The sequence below is a fragment of the Salvelinus fontinalis genome, chromosome 17 (assembly GCF_029448725.1).
Source record: "Salvelinus fontinalis isolate EN_2023a chromosome 17, ASM2944872v1, whole genome shotgun sequence".
Lineage (NCBI taxonomy): Eukaryota > Metazoa > Chordata > Actinopteri > Salmoniformes > Salmonidae > Salvelinus > Salvelinus fontinalis.
Genome location: NC_074681.1, coordinates 37,449,638 through 37,468,354, shown reverse-complemented (window position 1 = coordinate 37,468,354; position 18,717 = coordinate 37,449,638). Strand labels below are relative to the sequence as shown.

At 44.1% G+C, this 18,717-nt stretch overlaps 2 protein-coding genes across 2 annotated transcripts; one reads left to right on the top strand and one right to left on the bottom strand.

Moving 5' to 3' along the window:
- The first annotated feature begins 4,177 nt into the window (after nucleotides 1-4,177).
- On the top strand, nucleotides 4,178-9,556 carry e2f5 (E2F transcription factor 5). The gene is made up of 8 exons (XM_055867304.1): nucleotides 4,178-4,605; nucleotides 5,626-5,735; nucleotides 5,912-6,073; nucleotides 6,560-6,668; nucleotides 6,924-7,233; nucleotides 7,516-7,695; nucleotides 7,952-7,990; nucleotides 8,121-9,556. Exons 1-8 carry the CDS (start codon nucleotides 4,468-4,470, stop codon nucleotides 8,228-8,230), a joined length of 1,158 nt encoding a protein of 385 aa, XP_055723279.1. The 5' UTR covers nucleotides 4,178-4,467; the 3' UTR covers nucleotides 8,231-9,556.
- Nucleotides 9,557-9,723: 167 nt separating this feature from the next.
- LOC129814279 (atypical chemokine receptor 4-like) lies at nucleotides 9,724-18,477 on the bottom strand. Its single transcript, XM_055867303.1, has 2 exons — nucleotides 18,395-18,477; nucleotides 9,724-14,683 (listed from the first exon to the last, which is right to left on the bottom strand). Exons 1-2 carry the CDS (start codon nucleotides 18,475-18,477, stop codon nucleotides 13,564-13,566), a joined length of 1,203 nt encoding a protein of 400 aa, XP_055723278.1. The 3' UTR covers nucleotides 9,724-13,563.
- Between the last annotated feature and the right edge of the window lie 240 nt (nucleotides 18,478-18,717).

Below are 18,717 nucleotides of genomic sequence, written 5' to 3'. Positions count from 1 at the left end.
TCTCAATCGCACTCCACACTACCCTTTCCCACCTGGACAAAAGGAACACCTATGTGAGAATGCTGTTCATTGACTACAACACCATAGTGCCCACAAAGCTCATCACTAAGCTAAGGACCTTGGGACTAAACAACTCCCTCTGCAACTGGATCCTGGATTTCCTGACGGGCTGCCACCAGGTGGTAACGGTAGGCAACAACACATCTGCCACATCTGCCACCCCTGAGGGGCTCCAGTGTTGAGGATCAGCGTGGCAAATGTGTTGCTACCTACCCTCACCACCTGGGGGCGGCCCGTCAGGAAGTCCAGGATCCAGTTCCAGAGGGAGGTGTTTAGTACCAGGATCCTTAGCTTAGTGATGAGCTTTGAGGGCACTATGGTGTTGAACGCTGAGCTGTAATGAATGAATATCATTCTCATGTAGGTGTTCCTCTTGTCCAGGTGGGAAAGGGCAGTGTGGAGTGCAATAGAGATTGCATCTGTGGATCTGTTTGGGCGGTATGCAAATTGGAGTGGGTCTAGGGTTTCTGGGATAATGGTGTTGATGTGAGCCATTACCAGCCTTTCAACGCACTTCATGGCTACGGACATGAGTGCTACGGGTCTGTAGTCATTTAGGCAGGTTGCCTTTGTGTTCTTGGGCACAGGGACTATGGTGTCTGCTTGAAACATGTTGGTATTACAGACTCAATCAGGGACATGTTGAAAATGTCAGTGAAGACAGCTGCCAGTTGGTCAGCACATGCCCGGAGCACACGTCATGGTAATCCGTCTGGCCCCGCAGCCTTGTGAATGTTGACCTGTTTAAAGGTTTTACTCACGTCGGCTACGGAGAGCGTGATCACACAGTCGTCCGGAACAGCTGATGCTCTCACGCATGCCTCAAGCAAGTGTTGCTTGCCTCGAAGCGAGCATAGAAGTGATTTAGCTTGTCTTGTATCGTCTTGTATGCTCGTGTCACTGGGCAGCTCACGTCTGTGCTTCCCTTTAAAGTCTGTAATAGTTTGCAAGCCCTGCCACATAAGACGAGCGTCAGAGCCGGTGTAGTATGATTCAATCTTAGCCCTGTATTGATGCTTTGCCTGTTTGATGGTTTGTTGGAGGGCATAGCAGGATTTCGTATAAGCTTCCGGGTTAGAGTCCCGCACCTTGAAAGCGGCAGCTCTACCCTTTAGCTCAGTGTGAATGTTGGCTGTAATCCATGGCTTCTGGTTGGGGTATGTACGTACAGTCACTGTGGGGCCGATGTTCTCGGTGCACTTATTGATAAAGCCAGTGACTGATGTGGTGTACTCCTCAATGCCATCAGAAGAGTCCCGGAACATGTTACAGCAAAACAGTCCTGTGGTTTAGCATCTGCTTCACCTGACCACTTTTTTATAGACCGATTCACTCGTGTTTCCTGCTTTAATTTTTGCTTGTAAGCAGGAATCGGGAGGATAGAATTGTGGTCGGATTTACCAAATGGAGGGCGAGGGAGAGCTTTGCACGCTTCTCTGTGTGTGTGGAGTACAGGTGATCTAGATTCCACCCACCCCCCCCACCCCCCTCTGGTTGCACATTTAACATGTTGATAGAAATTAGGTAGAACTGATTTAAGTTTCCCTGCATTAAAGTCTCCAGCCACTAGGAGCGCCGCCTCTGTGTGACTGGTTTCCTGTTTGCACTCAGTCAGCTGTATAAGGAAATAAGCAGTCTTAGTTCCAGCATCCGTCTGTGGTGGTAAATAAACAGCCACGAAAAGTATAGCTGAAAACTCTCTAGACAAATAGTGTGTTCTGAATTTTATCACAAGATACTCTACTTCAGGCGAGCAAAATCTAGAGACTTGCTTAGATTTCGTGCACCAGCTGTTGTTTACAAATATACACAGACCGATATACACAGACCGATAGATAGTACAGTTTTTGATGTCCCGTTTGTAGGATATTCGTGATCGTACCTCGTCTAATTTATTGTCCAATGATTGCACGTTGGCGAGTAAAATTGACGGTAACGGCAGCTTTCCCACTCGCCTTCTGCGAATCCTTACGAGGCACCCCGCTCTGTGCCCTCTGTACCTGCGTCTCTTCCTCTTGCCAATAACTGGGATGTTGGCCTTGTCGGGTGTTTGAAGAATGTCTTGTGCGTCCTGCTTGTTGAAGAAGAAATCTTTGTCTAATCGAAGGTGAGTGATCGCTGTCTTGATATCCAGAAGCTCTTTTTTTGCCATAAGATAAGATTGCAGAAACATTATGTACAAAATAAGTTACAAATAACACAAAAAAACCCACATAATAGCACAATTGGTTGGGGCCCGTAAAACTGCTGCCATTTCTTCCGGCGTAAATATATTACCAGTCAAAAGTTTGATTACTCATTCCAGGGTTTTCCCTTATTTTTGCTATTTTCCATGTGACTGCGTCACTAATTGTTTTTTTTAAGAAACACTTACGTGTTGGAAATTCCAAATTGTTTGCTTAGTCAACTTACACACAGCTTTGACACAAACACTTACCCCACCAGACATGCCACCAGGGGTCTTTTCAAAGTCCCCAGGTCCAGAACAAATTTAAGGAAACATAGAGTATTACACAGCGCTATGAGTGCATGGAACTCCTTTCCATCTTTAAAAGCGCAAGTGAATAGCAATCCTGGTTTCAAAAAACATGTGACCTACTTGGGTGTATGTATGTACTTACATGTACAGTACCAGTAAAAAGTTGACACTCCTACTCATTCAAGGGTTTTTATTTATTTACTATTTTCTATATTGTAGAATAATAGTGAAGACATCAAAACTATGAAATAACATGGAATCATGTAGTAACCAAAAAGTGTTAAACTAATCCAAATGTATTTTATATTTAAGATTCTTCAAAGTAACCACACTTTGCCTTCATGACAGCTTTGCACACTCTTGGATTTCTTTCAACCAGCTTCATGAGGTATTCACCTGGAATGCATTTCAATTAACGTGTGCTTTGTTAAAAGTACATTTGTGGAATTTATTTCCTTAATGCGTTTGAGACAATCAGTTGTGTTGTGACAAGGTAGGGGTGGTATACAGAAGATTGCCCTATTTGGTAAAATACCAAGTCCATATTATGGCAAGAACAGCTCAAATAAGCAAAGAGAAACGACAGTCCATCATTATTTTAAGACATGAAGGTCTGTCAATCTGGAAAATTTCACCACCACAGGAAAGGAAGACAAAGAGTTACCTCTGCTGCAGAGGATAAGTTCATTAGAGTTAATTGCACCTCAGATTGCAACCCAATAAATGCTGCACAGAGTTCAAGTAACAGACACATCTCAAAATCAACTGTTCAGACGAGACTACGTGAAACAGGCCTTCATGGTCGAATTGCTGCAAAAAAACAACTACTAAAGGACCAATAAGAAGAAGAGACTTGCTTGGGCCAAGAAACACAAGACAGTAGACCAGTGGAAATCTGTCCTTTGGTATGCTGAGTCCAAATTTGAGATTTTTGGTTCCAACCATTGTGTCTTTGTGAGACGCAGAGTAGGTGAACAGATGATCTCTGCATGTGTGGTTCCCACCGTGAAGCATGGAGGAGGAGGTGTGGGGGTGCTTTGCTGGTGACACTGTCTGTGATTTTATTTTATTCACGGCACACTTAACCAGCACAGCTACCACAGCATTCTGCAGCGATATGCCATCCCAGTGGGACTATCATTTGTTTTTCAACAGGACAATGACCCAACACACCTCCGGGCTATGTAAGGGCTATTTGACCAAGGAGAGTAATGGAATTTCATCAGATGACCTGGCCTCCACAATCCCCCGACCTCAGCCAAATTGAGATGGTTCGGGATAAGTCGGTCCGCAGAGTAAAGGAAAAGCAGCCAACAAGTGCTCAGCATATGTGGGAACTCCTTCAAGACTGTTGGAAAAGCATTCCAGGTGAAGCTGGTTGAGAGAATGATAAGAGTGTGCAAAGCTGTCAAAGCTGTCATCAAGGTGTCATCAAAGTGTGGCTATTTAACAATGTTGGTTACTAGATGATTCCATATGTGTTATTTCATAGTTTTGATGTCTTCACTAATTCTACAATGTAGAAAATAGTAAAGAAAAACCCTTGAATGAGTAGGTGTTCTAAAACTTTTGAGAGAGAGAGAGAGGTGTTTCTGCGCATGAGCGTAGCTAGCCAACGTCGCTATGACATCGTTTACAAGTGTGATCGGGGATTTCTATTATCGAAGTAGTTTCTGCCTATCTTCATACTGGACTGTTTTTGCTAATATCTCTGCATGGGGTAAGGGAAGTTGCCATGGCAATTGTAATCTAACGTCACTTCCGTTCGTTTTAAAAACCTCAAACAGTATTTGCCGTCGTCCTGACTGAGGTAAATAAACTGAATGGAGAAAATTCCCGTTTCTCTCAGCCATCACCTCACCACCCAAGAAGTCAGTTCAACAACCTAGTTAGCTTTAGAAACATTTCTCACCCAGGAGCTCGAGACAATGGCTGAGTCTATGCGCTCGAGCCTTCCGAACGGCGGAGCCGCATCGAGTCGACATGAGAAAAGTTTGGGGCTCCTCACAATCAAGTTCGTGACTTTACTCCAAGAGGCGAAGGACGGCGTACTTGACCTGAAAGTGGTCAGTTGTCGAGCTTGCTTCTCCTCATATTTGTCACTATTTATGCAATGTTATGTCGGTGTTTTTCCCATCATCCAGCCAGAGACATTGGTGTGAAATTGAACAAAGCCAAAGCAAGGTCTATATTCACCAGTCATTCTTCTGACCAAATCTCAGATTGTCAATGTGTTATAACGTCTCAAGGTCATTTCACAGTGAAGAAAGTTTTTACATTTGGAAATGAACTAGCCAGAAAAGCTTGCTTGCTAGCCAGCTAGTTAGGTGCTGGCACACTTTCATTCTGCCAGTTTTCATTTCTGTCAAATGCCTTACTTTATATCTCCCCACTTAAAGGCAGATAGATACCTAGCAAGGCAAGCCTATTGTAATTGGTCCATAGCTATGAAATAATGTTTTCTGGACATGTATGTTATGCAACAAGTTACTTAAACTGTTAATGCGACCAAGATGATCACAACTGGGACACCTGGCCATCCCTACTAACCCCACCCCCATCAGAGTCTGGTTCCGGACAAGGTTTCCTTCCTTTTACAGTGATTGTAATGATTGATTGATTGATTGATTAATGCAGAGTAGACTAGGACCACCTAACTTACTTACTACCCACCTGGACAACCTGGCTGTTTGAACTGGCTGTGTTCAACTCCTTCACTGATAAGGAGTTTGGACATTTCCCTCTCTCCTTGCGCGCCTCAGCAGGCTGTTTACTCAGCAGGCAGGCAGGCAGGTTCCCTCCCTCCTTCCATTGTGTGAAGTCTACTTAGTCTTCATGTGCCAAGTTTTGGTTGGTTTGTGCCAAATCTGAGCCTGGGTGGGTAGGCATATATACACAGTACTCGGTAGTTTAATTCTACACAAAAGAAAGCAGCTTCATCATGTCCACGTGTTTGCATGGGTTTTCATCCCCAATGTATTGTGACTGTACAGTTTTCCTCAAGATTAGTTTTCTCAGTAATGGTCTCTTCGGGTGTCTGTCAGTATTGTCTAGTTTTTAAACACGTCTGTTGTGTCCATTGACAGGCTGCAGACAGCTTGGCTGTGAGACAGAAGAGGAGGATCTATGACATCACCAACGTGCTGGAGGGAGTGGGCCTCATCGAGAAGAAAACCAAGAACATAATTCAGTGGAGGTGAGTGGGCGGCGGCTGCCTGTTGTCTGCAGGGTCAGAGTGATTGAAGTCAGTCACTCTGGATGGTGTTATTTCCATGCAACACGTAAGGGAAAGGAATGTGAAAAATCACTACACATCCAAATGCCCTACACACACATTCTCCCATTCAAACCCCTTCTTTCATCCTGTCCCAGAGGGGAGAACCTGGGCTGCCAGACAGCGGAGGTGCTGGAGCAGGTGGAGGTGCTGACTTCTCAGCTGTGTGAGCTGGAGGAGCAGGAGAAGGAGCTTGACAGCCAGAAGGCCTGGCTGGAGCAGAGCATCAAACACATGAACGACGACCCCATCGGCAGCAGATATCCTTCAACATGAACTCCCTCGCGCTGTGGGGGTGGTGGGGAACTGCCCCATTAGGTTGCGTGTGTTACTGCCCGTAAGTCACTCGTGTAGCTCGAAGTTTAGCGTGAATCATGCATTTATTGGTGGGACATTTGTGAGAATTTGAGAAGGAGGATTCGGTCTTAATTTTGGAATTAGACAGGGTGAAATATGAGATGGGTTTTGTCTGTTCCTCTTATACCTGTGTTCTACCTCATCTACGCTGACAGTGATTATGTCCCTGAAAGGCCCCCCTACTTTTAACGATGAACTCAAAGGAGGAAATCCCTTAAATTTAAGGATGGGATTACATACATGAGTGTAATTAGCATGTCAGATCAGTTTTAGGCTCTTTGTTGTTTAATGCTCTTGGTCTAGTTTTTCCAGTTTACACTGATTATCACGTCAGTCTTTCCTGCTCCACTTCAGTCTCCCTCCCCATTTCTTTCCTTAACACTGCCCACATATATGTATGTGACCCACGAGGACATCTGTGATGCGTTCAGCGGGGACACACTCCTGGCGGTGGTCGCTCCCTCAGGAACACAACTGGAGGTACCGGTGCCTGAAACGGTATGTCATGTGGTGTGCTAGGGTGGATATTGGAACAAAGTCAAGCGCTTTATACCTATTTCACACTACTGAGCTAAGTCGAACCAAGCTAAGCCATACTGGGCTGGACTGTTTACGCATCCACCGTAGTTGGTTGAACTGTACTGGAAAGGATGATGTGGAAAGAAACTATCCGAACCAGAGCAGTTTGTTTTGGGTCGACACCATTTTATGAAAAGGCTATTTGGTGTATAAACTGTCCCCATGGTCTCCTAGGGTCAGAGAGGCCAGAAGAGGTACCAGGTGAATCTAAGGAGCACGTCAGCTCCGATCCAGGTGATGCTCATCAACAAAGAGTCTGGTTCCTCCAGACCCGTTGTGTTCTCTGTGCCTCCCCCAGAGGACCTGTCTTCCATGCCTACCCCACCCACCACCCCTGCGGACCTGCAGAGGTTCCCCCTGCCATCTGATTCAGCCCATTTCCCCAGCCCTGTGACACACCACATCTCTGAACACAAGATGGCGCCACTGCGGAGGTACGATGAGGATCTTACACCCTCCTCCACCCCACCAGACATACACATGGGTAAGGAGGACTACTAGGCCATTCACTCAGGGTTCACATCATTTGTGAAGTTGTGAAGATATTCTACAAATTACTGGTGGCGTTATCTTAGATTCCCTTCTGATTGCTACAGGCTAAGGATTTTAGTGACTTAAAAAAAAAAAAGATTGTTATTGTCATATCTGAAATCAACAACTGTATAGATGAGGGAGTAAGAGCAATGGGAAGTATTTGCAGCATCAAATCCCGTCATGCTCCAGACTAATGCCATGCTACTGTTTTGTTCCTCTTCCCCACCTGTAGAATGCCATCCCCAGGCGACTACTGGTCTAGCGATGCAGCAGTTGGTCGGCACGCCAACAGGTGTCCAGCAGCAAGGGGTTCTGGGAGGACACTTAGGCCAGGAGCTCCAGTCCATGCTGGACGTGGGCAGCCTTCTGAAATTAACCAACACAGGCGACCACATGAAGGAAGAGAGAGAGGGTGAGTGAGTGAGGGGGAGGTGAGAGGGGGAAGTGCGCAGCCTGCTGAAACTAACCAACACAGGAGACTAGCTGGAGGAGGAGAGAGAATGTGAGGGAGGGGGGTGTGAGGGTTGGGAGGTCTCTCCCTCAGGAGAGCAGCTGAGGGAGGTCTGGAACTGGGAGGGTGGCCAACTGGTTTGGATGGGGGCTTATATTAACATGGCTTTACTCCCTGTGTGGTATACGTACAGATAAATGTTTTCTGTGTTCTTTAGGTGTGGCTGACCTAATAGATGAGCTGATGTCTTCTGATGGTAAGCATTAGGGCTGAGAGTCTAAAGATCCTATCTGGCTGCTCTCAATATTCTCTCTCCAAAGACCATCAAGATATACACGTTTAACAGTGTGAGATTTGAGTTTTCTCCTCTCTATTTTGTGTTACAGTGTTCCCTCTGCTGCGACTGTCTCCCAATGCAGGGGTGGACTACAACTTCAACCTGGATGACAATGAGGGAGTCTGTGATCTGTTCGACGTCCAGATCCTTAATTACTGAGGGACGAGAGGGCGTCACGTTCGTACGAACAGCGGGGTGTTTCTTTACTTTTCCCTAGCGTAGCAGAGGTTCTTCTGTCATGTTTAAATTTCCTAATTTAAGCCTACATTTAGTTATTAGTGCACTACCTATTCTGAAGCCAATGGTTGTATTCCTAATAATATCCCTTTGGCATCAACCCTAAACACTCACATTTCTGAGCCCCTAGATATCAGCGACCTATTATGACCTCTTATTCCCAGCCCCTCATTCATCTCTAGCTATGGCTCTACCAGCCATTACTATCTGTCCAAATGTGAATTATGAAGAATGTAGCAGCTGAATGTATCTGCCAGAGGAGGATGAGGATTTGATCCGCTGTATGACAGTAATTGATCTCCCTTTGTTTATACCAGGAGTCGCAGTGCTCAAATGGGGGTCCTGAGGGAAGTTTCTCATTCATGTGTGAGGGGAATACATTGAGAGTCCAGACAATAATACAGCCATATTTGAGTCAGGTGAAGGGAAAACCCTGCTACATTCTAGAGGAAGATTACAGTTAGCGAAGTGCCTGAGTGGATACTGCCATGTGTGGTTGTTGTTGGCTATCCAATGCACTTGTTTAGATGCATCTCTACATCGTCTTTGTTTGGACGACCAAAGTATTTTCCACAACTGAATCACATTGCGTTGATGCCCGGGTTCCTCTTTTTCTGTAGATCCTTTTGATATTTAACACCTCATAGTCGTGTTCATTGCTGAAATGGACACAGTTATTGACGTTTTCGGTCGTGGAGATGCTTGTTGATCCAGTGTGATTGTATGTAGACCCGGATGTCTGTAATTACGTCAGGTAGTGTTGATTCTCACTGACTCGATGTCTTCCTCATCTCCACCATGCAATGTGAAGCGTCTTTCTGAACTCGATCTTACTCAGTCTTATTTAACTGAAGGCCTAACTGTATGGATGTTACTGTTTTGCTTTGTAAATGAATGTGACTGCTAATATTTTAGGCTTAAATATGTTATTTCCCTTAACTAGTTATATTTGAATAGATGTATAATAGAGGTTTTTTAAAACTTCAATGAGAGAAAGTGATTCTTGGTTGTAGTTATTTTTTGCAGGACTTGAAGCTGTTCCAACTGCCTTATGATAATTTGACCTGCCGTATGACAATTGGTCGGAATTTTTATAGACCAGAATGGTGCCTTGTGTGAAGTGCAAGGCTTTTGTATATTTCTAGTTTCTTGTCCTAATCAAAGGAATATTGTTTTGTGTTTTTGTTATATTTTGTATATTTGCACATTTTGTTGGACCAAAGTTTTATATTAAACACATTCAATTGCTGTGGGCTAATGGTCATGTACTGTTGAAAAGAGTTCTTATGCAGTAGGTCGTATATTTGATTACCTGTCAATAACAGGAATGTTACCCTACCATAAACATTTTACTGATGGTAATAACAAACGCCATCTTATGTATACATTTTGAGTAAATAAATTACAGTATCTGGTCCGTAGACTAGTATGACATTTTATTTGTTGACGTTGTACAGAAAAAAAAGTGTAAAACAAGGCATTTCAACAACAAGCTCAAATGGCACCAGATTGCAACCAAAACATCAACACTTTGAATAAAAAAAACTAAGAGCAGGTTAAGGGTCATAAACAGTCAAAATCATGTTTTTCACAAAATTGGATATTTGGATGAAACCAGATCGAAGTATAAACATTTGATTAGGGTGTCGGCAAATACAATTAAAAGTTTAGACTAGTTACTGGCTAGGTCTTCAGCCAGCATGGAATTAAAGAGGGGGAGGAGTCTTTCAAAGCTGACACAGTTGTCATGTCAACACATCTGTCAGTGCTGCTGTGAACCTCATCACAAGAGACATGCCGAATGGCAGATGTAAAAGATTTGACATTATTGATGCAATTTCAATGTTTGGGTTGCTTTGTGTATCACCAAATTAGCTTGAGATGATTTTACTGCAACACTGCATCCAAGTTTCTTGCCATAGGAATTTCATTAAGTAAGATCTCCTGCCCACTAAGCCTGTCTCTTCAACATTTCTGATAGAGTACTTTTTCTCAAATTTTGAGCATTTCTATGCCAAGTATAGGTGATATTTTAGTCACTCAAAAGGCTATTTTACATGTGAATCAAAATAACTGTTCGGAACCTTTAACAACGAACACGTTTTTAAAAGCCGGTCTCAATCGTGCTGCTCACTCGCAAGGGGGTGCATTTCTGAGGTGGTAGCAGACAAGGAGCTGAATAATAAATGTACTGAAACAGATTTCTTAAGGGTGGAAAGAGTGGGGATGTTACTCAACATTTTGTCCACAACAGAGGGTTTTGGCTAAGAGCATTGACTGATCATGTAAAAATGTGTGTAATAAACAGAGCAGATGTCTCAGGTTTTTTGAAAGGCCAACTAGTCTTTAGCAGGTGAAATAATATTTCGATTTTTCCTACCACACTCTTAAAGTAAATGAAACATGTTGCAAACTGAATATTACGAACAATGTCTCTGGGTCTTTGGATGATGCTGGTATTTAGTGTCTTTAGTTTTGAGACTGAGGGATTGACATTGTTCCCAGGGCTGACATCTTTAGAGATTCCTCTGATCCCTAGAATAGTACTTTAGAAAATAACACCCCAATAGAGTACTTCTGTTCTGGCACCGGTGCGTCAATCTAAGTAACAATACAATCCCCATCAAAATCTGTCAGTTTAAGCTAGAGATATGTTTTTTGTGTGGGCTGCGTCTCAGTTCATTTCATCCGCCTATGTCGAGGTTCTGCATCTGCAGTAGAAAGTTAGAGTTTACAGTGCTGTTTGTCAGACCAAGAGACATCCCGAAAATTGGTCTTCTCACTAAAACGTCTTTAGTGTCTGAACGGTTTGGCCTTAAAAACTTTTATCACCACTCAATAGAAATGGGAGACAGACTCTCGCAAACACGTTTTGCTCTACTTCCCCCATGGGACTCGTCTAAAGGTAACCCATACAAATGAATGGAAGTATGGAGGTAGTTTTGTGCCCCAAAAAAGAATATACACTGCTCAAAAAAGTGCCTATATTTCCTGCGATTTAGGACAGACACTTCAAAACCTTATTCCTTAGATACATTTTTTTAATTGTCTTGTTTTTGCCATTTATGAATGTGTTATTCAATGCGTTTCTATAGGCCATAGTAGTAAAGGCCAAATTGAAAAATATTTTTGTGGGATACCTAAAGGGGTCCTAAAATGCTAAATAAAATATCTAAGGGATCTGAATAACACATTACTAAGTATCACTCTCCATATTTTCAAACATAGTGGTGGCTGCCTCATGTTATGAGTATGCTTGTGAACATTAAGGACTGGGGGGGGGGGTTCAGGAAGAAAAATAAACGGAATGGAGCTAAGCACAGGCAAAATCAGAGGAAAACCTGGTTCAGTCTACTTTCCACCAGACACTAGGAGATTAATTCACCTTTCAGCAGGACAATAACTAAAACACAAGGCCAAATCTACACTGGAGTTGCTTACGAAGAAGACCATGAATGTTCCTGAGTGGCTGAGTTACAGTTTTGATTTAAATCTACTTTGAAAATATATGGCAAGACCTGAAAATAGTTGTCTGTCAATGATCAACACAAATTTGACAGAGCTTGAAGAATTTTGAAAAGAATAATGAGTAAATGTTCCACAATCCAGGTGTGCAGAGCTCTTATAGACTTACCCAGAAAGACTCACAGATGTAATCACTTCTAAAAAGGTATTGACTCAGGGGTGTGAATACCTATGTAAATGTAATATTTCTGTAGCAGGTTAGGTGAAATGGGTTACGTTTAGAATAAGGGTTAGGGGAAGGGTTAGCTAAGATGCTACAGTTGTCACTGACGCGACTCAAAAACATGCAACCTTTTGGATTGCTAGACGGTCGCAGATTACACCCACCCATCCTCTCTGACCAACCTCCCTAGTTTTGTTTCTGTCTAAAGTAACTAGATCATTTGTAGGTATCACGTCCTGGAGGTGGTCAAAAATACATATAATATGTTTTGTATGGCTCTAAGGTCAGGCTGACCCACCCCACATACGCAGCTGTTTTTTTAGAGAGTGGAGAAGATTGACCTGTTTTGGTAAGTCGTGGCTGACATTTTGAGTAATGAGTTAATGAGATTGAAATTAGCGGCACCACCCATCCCATAGGACTGCTATTGGCACGAGTAACTTGCTTACATTTGATGTTTCTCCCCAAAAAATAAACATACAACTTCAAATAGCCATTTTCTTATCTCATACGATTACAATGTACCCTGGCCCCACTGACAAGTGTGAGCTCCCCAACATGCTAGGCCAATCAAGAGGGTGTGCGTGCGTTCTGTGCAACAGAAGGCCATTATCCCCTATAACTTCGCTTTAATTAACGTCTGGAACTTGTCGTTGTTTTGATAGAAAAGACAGGAATGTAAACACTTCGCTATTCCTGAGGTCATTGTCAACCACATGTCTGAGGACAAGGGGTGGTGTCGAAACAAAAATGTGGTTTCAAGATGCAGGGTAGAGCATAAATAGTTTTTTTATGCTAGATCCTTTCTGGTAACTGGAATGCTTCTCCTTAGCCTAATCCCATCTGTTTGTGCTGTTTTGTCACTTCCCCTTGACAATGACCATAGGAGCTGGCACGACAGCACCTTTACAAACAGATCTGGGACCAGACTAGCCCTTACCCTTCCCCTGGTTGGGTTCAATAATTCCATAGCAGCAGATATATAGTATTAATGATACTAAAGCATCTGGTTATACAGCACTGATAGCTTCTTAATACACTGAAGCAAGATTATGAATCAGATCTTTTAGCCAAGTGATTGCTTCCAGTCCCGCTGTGTTAAGGGTGAGCAGGCCTCCGCTGAGTTTGTAGATTGGACAGACTTCAAGAATGTGGTGCAGGGTTTGCGCCACCCCACAGGCGTAGAGTGGGCTTTCTTTCATTCCCCATTGGTGAAGGTTGGCGAGGCATGGGCCGTGGCCAGTCCTGAACCTTTTGAGGGTGAATCCCTCCTTCCTGGGGAGGTTGAAACCAGGGGGCTGTTGCGTGGGGGTGGGGATGAGGTGATTATTTGTCAGGTCCAGTAACTCCCATTGTGTCCAGGTCAGATTTCTGTTGAAGTCCTCATTGGGTGGATCTTTCCAGACTGGCTTTCTTGAGGGGAGGCGGGTATTTGGTGGGTTGAGGAGGTCCTCATGCTATAGAAGTGCTAGAATCTCATGTGATACAAAGGTGTTAGCCAAAGAGATCCTCTCTCTCTCTTTCTCTCTCTCTCTCCCACTCTCTCCCTCTCTCTCTCTCTTCTCTCTCATATGGAGAAGGTGCTGGTTTCCTGAGAGGCAGTGTTGTGAGAGTTGAAGGACATCTCCGTTCCTTCGTCCTCTCTCTGCTCCCCCCTTCTCCTCTTCGTCCTTTCTCCAAATGCCTTGGCTGCTTTCAGCGCATATTGTCTGAAGGAGGACCCTAGGAAGACATAGAGTAGTGGGTTGAGACAGCAGTGGGTCAGAGCCAGGCTCTCAGTGACCTGCGCCGCCCGGTCCAGGGCCTTACTCACACCACAGTGGGTCACCAATGTGTAGACCGAGTCCATCGCCCGACACATCTTCACCGCGTTATAGGGCAACTGGGTGACCACGAACAACCCCACCACGACCAGCAACACCTGGATAGCTCTCCGCCTCCTGCCTCTGCTCTCCTCGGGCAGCCGCCTCAGCACACGCCCCACGCCGACGTAGCACCACATCATAACCAGAAGAGGAACCAGGAACCCCAGTAAGACCTCAACCACCTCCAGGCAGGCCTTGACCTCCCGGGCCAGACTGGGCGGGTAGACGGCCATGCAGACCCTCCTCCCGGGGGTCTCCCTTACTGTGGAGAACAGAAGATCGGGAAGACCCAGGAGGAAAGCCACAGCCCACACCCCTAGGCAGACCTTCCCACAGTGCGCCCGGGTGAAGACCCTGCCCAGCTTTCCCTGGTTCCTGCCCTCCGCTCTAACAGATGCTAGGTAGCGGTCCATGCTAACACAGGCTAGCAGCAGCATGCAGCAGGTGAAGTTGATGGCGTAGCAGGCAGAGACCAGCTTGCAGAGAGGCAGGCCCAGCTCCCAGCCCAGCGCCGCGTCTGCAGCCCAGATGGGCAGGGTGAGGAGGAGGAGGAGGTCGGCTACGGCCAAGTGTGCTAGGAAGGCTTCCGTCATGGTTCTTCTCAGACGTTTGTGGTAGGCGTACACAACTAGCACCAGGGAGTTCCCGGCTAGCCCTACCACCACACAGGCTGCGTACACCACAGGGAGGAAGAGGCCAGCGAAGGAGCGCACGTCAGCCTTCTCACACACGGTGTGGTAGTCCTCGTAGCTGTAGTTCAGGGTGAGGTTGTTGTGGTAATCATAGTCATCCTCTTCGGTCAGATCCATACTGGAGGAATATCTGTAGGACAAAGCAGGAAGATTACGATGGAGCACTGGAAGTCAGTGGTACAGAGGGTCTTTAAAGGAATTCACCTTGTTCAACATGGTCTGTGCAGCAAATTCAAATCAAATCAAATTACACTGGACAAAAATATAAACGCAACATGCAACAATTTCAAAGATTTTACTGAGTTTACAGTTCATTTAAGGAAATCAGTCATTGAAATAAATTCATTAGGCCCTAATCTATGGATTTTACATGACTGGGAATACAGATATGCATCTGTTGGTCACAGATACCTTTTTAAAAAAGTAGGGGAGTGGATCAGAAAACCAGTCAGTATCTGGTGTTGCCACCATTTGCCTCATGCAGCGCAACACATCTCCTTCGCATGGAGTTGATCAGGCTGTTGATTGTGGCCTGTGGAATGTTGTCTCCTTTTCAATGGCTGTGCGAAGTTGCTGGATATTGGCGGGAACTGGAACGCGCTGTCGTACACGTCAATCCAGAGCATCCCAAACATGCTCAATAGGTGACATGTCTGGTGAGTATAAAGGCCATGGAGGAAGTGGGACATTTTCAGCTTCCAGCAACTGTGTACAGATCCTTGCAACATGGGGCCGTGCATTATCTTGCTGATATATGAGGTGATGGCAGCGGACGAATGGCACGACAATGGGCCTCAGGATCTCGCCACGGTATCTCTGTGCATTCAAATTTCCATCAATAAAATGCAATTCTGTTTGTTGTCCGTAGTTTATGCCTGCCCATACCATAACCCCACCTCCACCATGGAGCACTCTGTTCACAACGTTGACATCAGCATACCTCTCGCCCACACGACACCATAGACGCTTTCGGCCATCTTCCCGGTATTTCAATTTTTTAACTAGGCAAGTCAGTTAAGAACAAATTCTTATTTACAATGACGACCTACCCCAGCCAAATCCTAACCAGGACGACGCTGGGACAATTGTGAGCTGCCCTATGGGATTCCAAATCACGGCCTGTTGTGATACAGCCTGGAATCGAACCAGGGTCTGTAGTGATGCCTCTAGCACTGAGATACAGTGCCTTAGACCGCTGCACCACTCGGGAGCACAATTTACAGTTGAAACTGAGATTCATCAGTGAAGAGCACACTTCTCCAGTGTGCCAGTGGCCATCGAAGGTGAGTATTTGCCCACTGAAATTGGTTATGACACCGAACTGCAGTAAGGTCAAGACCCTGGTGAAGACGACGAGCATGCAGATGAGCTTCTGACAGTTTATGCAGAAATTATTTGGTTGTGCAAACCCACAGTTTCATCAGCTGTCCGGGTGACTGGTCTCAGAGGATTCTGCAGGTGAAGAAGCCGAATATGGAGGTCCTTAGGCCGGTTGAATGTACTGCCAAATTTTCTAAAACGACATTCGAGGAGGTACAGAAATGAACATTTAGTTATCTGGCAACAGCTCTGGTGCACATTCCTGCAGTCAGCATGCCAAGTGCACACTCCCTCAAAACTTGTGACATCTGTGGCATTGTGTTTTGTGACAAAATCTGCAGATTTTAGAGTGGCCTTTTATTGTCCCCAGCACAAGGTGTAATGTGTAATGACCATGCTGTTTAATCAACTTCTTGATATGCTACACCTTTCAGGTGGATGGATTAATTTAGCAAAGGAGAAATGCTCACTAACAGGGATGTAAACAAATTTGTGCACAACATTTTAGAGAAATAATATCTTTGTACATATAGAACATTTCTCTGATCTTTTATTTCAGGGCATGACACATAGGAACAATACCTATTGTGTTTATATTTTTGTTCAGTAGACATTGAAAAGGAAAGGAAAAAGAAAGGAATGTTAACACCTCTATTTCCCTGAGTCATTGTGTGTGGGGACAACGGTTTGTCACACCCAAGGGTGGGTGTCGAAACAAGATGTGGTTTTGAGATGCAGAGTTGAGCATGAATCTACTAGTCTTTTCATGTGAGATCCTTTCTGATAACTGGGATGCTTCACCTAGTTAGCTGGTCTCAATAGTGCACTTTTTTCTTTTAAATGCACCTTTCATTGAAACATCTCAATGGATTTTACAGTAAAACAGATATAGTCAAATAAAATGCAAGGCATAAAAAGCTAGAATTACATCAGGCAGAGAGTGATTATATGGAGACCAGAGAAAGTTTGGGCCACAGTCACTTCACTATCACCTTGCTTTTTCCTCTGCTTGCTTTGAACCCTGTGTGATCTCTATGGGATCTCACTCTGACCCAGTCCAGTGCACAGTCAGAGGAAGATGAACGAACACACACACACACACACACACACACACACACACACACACACACACACACACACACACACACACACACACACACACACACACACACACACACACACACACACACACACACACATTCCACGGGTCCAGGTGGCGACGCTATCAAATTGCCATTTGCTCAATCTATCCCAGCTCTTTCCGTTGCGTCTTTTATCTCATGAGGTTGGAGGCTGTAAAATGTGTGAATGGAATCTAACTTCTTACTCATACAGGCAGAATGGTGGGGTTAAACTCCTGTGTCTCATGGCTATCTAAGTGCATTAGCAGCATAGGTACCATAGAGGAGTTAAAAGAGCCACAAATGAAATGTAATGTTATAAGTAACAGGTGTAATATGTGTATCATCCAGTAGGGTATGTGTGTGTTATGCCCATCCCAGACATTCTCACCAGTGATGGACCAATAATAACAGACACTAAAAAGAAAGAGTTTCTCACCAAAACGCTATATATACATTTTCAGAAATGTTAGCTTTTATCGTTTAAAGAAATTATATAAGAGATTGGTGTCTTTTTTCCGCTATCTAATCATGGCAGGAGGCTGTTTTTGTTTAAAATCTGTCACTGTTTCTCTGCAAAATGCTATATATCCACCTCACTCTTAGAGAAATGAGTAGTACTGCTAGGTTTTACACAGTCAAATGTAACAAATAGCTACATTTTTTGGAATAAAGAAATTAGCAAATGATACATTTGTGACATCAATATACGTATGTCTATTTCAACAACAAAAAATCATTACAGTAGTATGAGGTAAACATTTGACATTTTTGTCATTTAGCACAGTGTTTCCCAACCCAGGTCCTCAAGTACCCCCAACAGTACACAGTTTTATTGTAACTCTGGACAAGCACACCTGATTCAACTTGTCAACTAATCATCAAGCCCTCAATGAGTTGAATGAGGTGTGTTTGTCAAGGGCTACAACGAAACTTTGTACTGTTTGGTGTACTCGAGGACCAGGGTTGGGAAACACTGATTTAGTAGAGGATTTTATCCAGAGGGACAAACATTCCATCCCAGCTGAAGCAATGAGTACATAGCGTTTTGTACAAAATCTATTAATAAAAAATCCGAGAACGGTCATATTTTACACACATGAAGGTACCCATAAGTAATTTCTGATGAACACATACAAATTGGTGGATATAGCATTTCGGAAATAAAATAAATAAATCAAGCTGAAACATTCACATTTACTCTACACATTTGGGGAAAGTGTATGACATACATAGGGTGTCTTTGTTTCTTTATACTGTATACCTGTCTCTCACATCCAGTCATATCTTCAGCCAATCTATAGTCAGATGCTTTTGCTCGCTAAGGAACATATCAACTACTATACAGCTTCACAATGTCACTACCAGGAATACTTTATCCACAAATAAGTAAGCCTTACCGCCTCTGCTTGTCTCCTCTACTGCAGTGAGCTGTAGCTACTGGTCCGTATCCTCCGCTGGGCTTTTGCGAACTCTGACTCATAGCACATCACAAGGAGGGTGTTATTTTTTGAGATTGAGGGAGGGGGAGAGAGAGAGAATGACAGAATGAGAATGAGAGGGGAGGGAGAGAGCAAGAGAAACACACCTAATTTGCTCAATCATAACAGAGTACAGCATTCTTACTAATATAACTGGGTCTAGAAATCATATGGGGCTTACAGGCTTGTAATTTGTGTTACCAAAAACAAAAGTACCGGTAAGCAAAGTCCTAACTTATTTT

Excerpts from the sequence above, each read along its gene's own strand:
- LOC129814279 (XM_055867303.1), bottom strand. The coding sequence starts at position 18,477 with ATGAGTCAGAGTTCGCAAAAGCCCAGCGGAGGATACGGACCAGTAGCT. Across the intron at positions 14,684-18,394 it reads AGAGGAGACAAGCAGAGGCG|ATATTCCTCCAGTATGGATC; the intron begins GTAAGGCTTACT and ends TTTGTCCTACAG.
- e2f5 (XM_055867304.1), top strand. The coding sequence starts at position 4,468 with ATGGCTGAGTCTATGCGCTCGAGCCTTCCGAACGGCGGAGCCGCATCG. Across the intron at positions 6,669-6,923 it reads AGGTACCGGTGCCTGAAACG|GGTCAGAGAGGCCAGAAGAG; the intron begins GTATGTCATGTG and ends ATGGTCTCCTAG. Across the intron at positions 7,234-7,515 it reads CCCACCAGACATACACATGG|AATGCCATCCCCAGGCGACT; the intron begins GTAAGGAGGACT and ends CCCCACCTGTAG.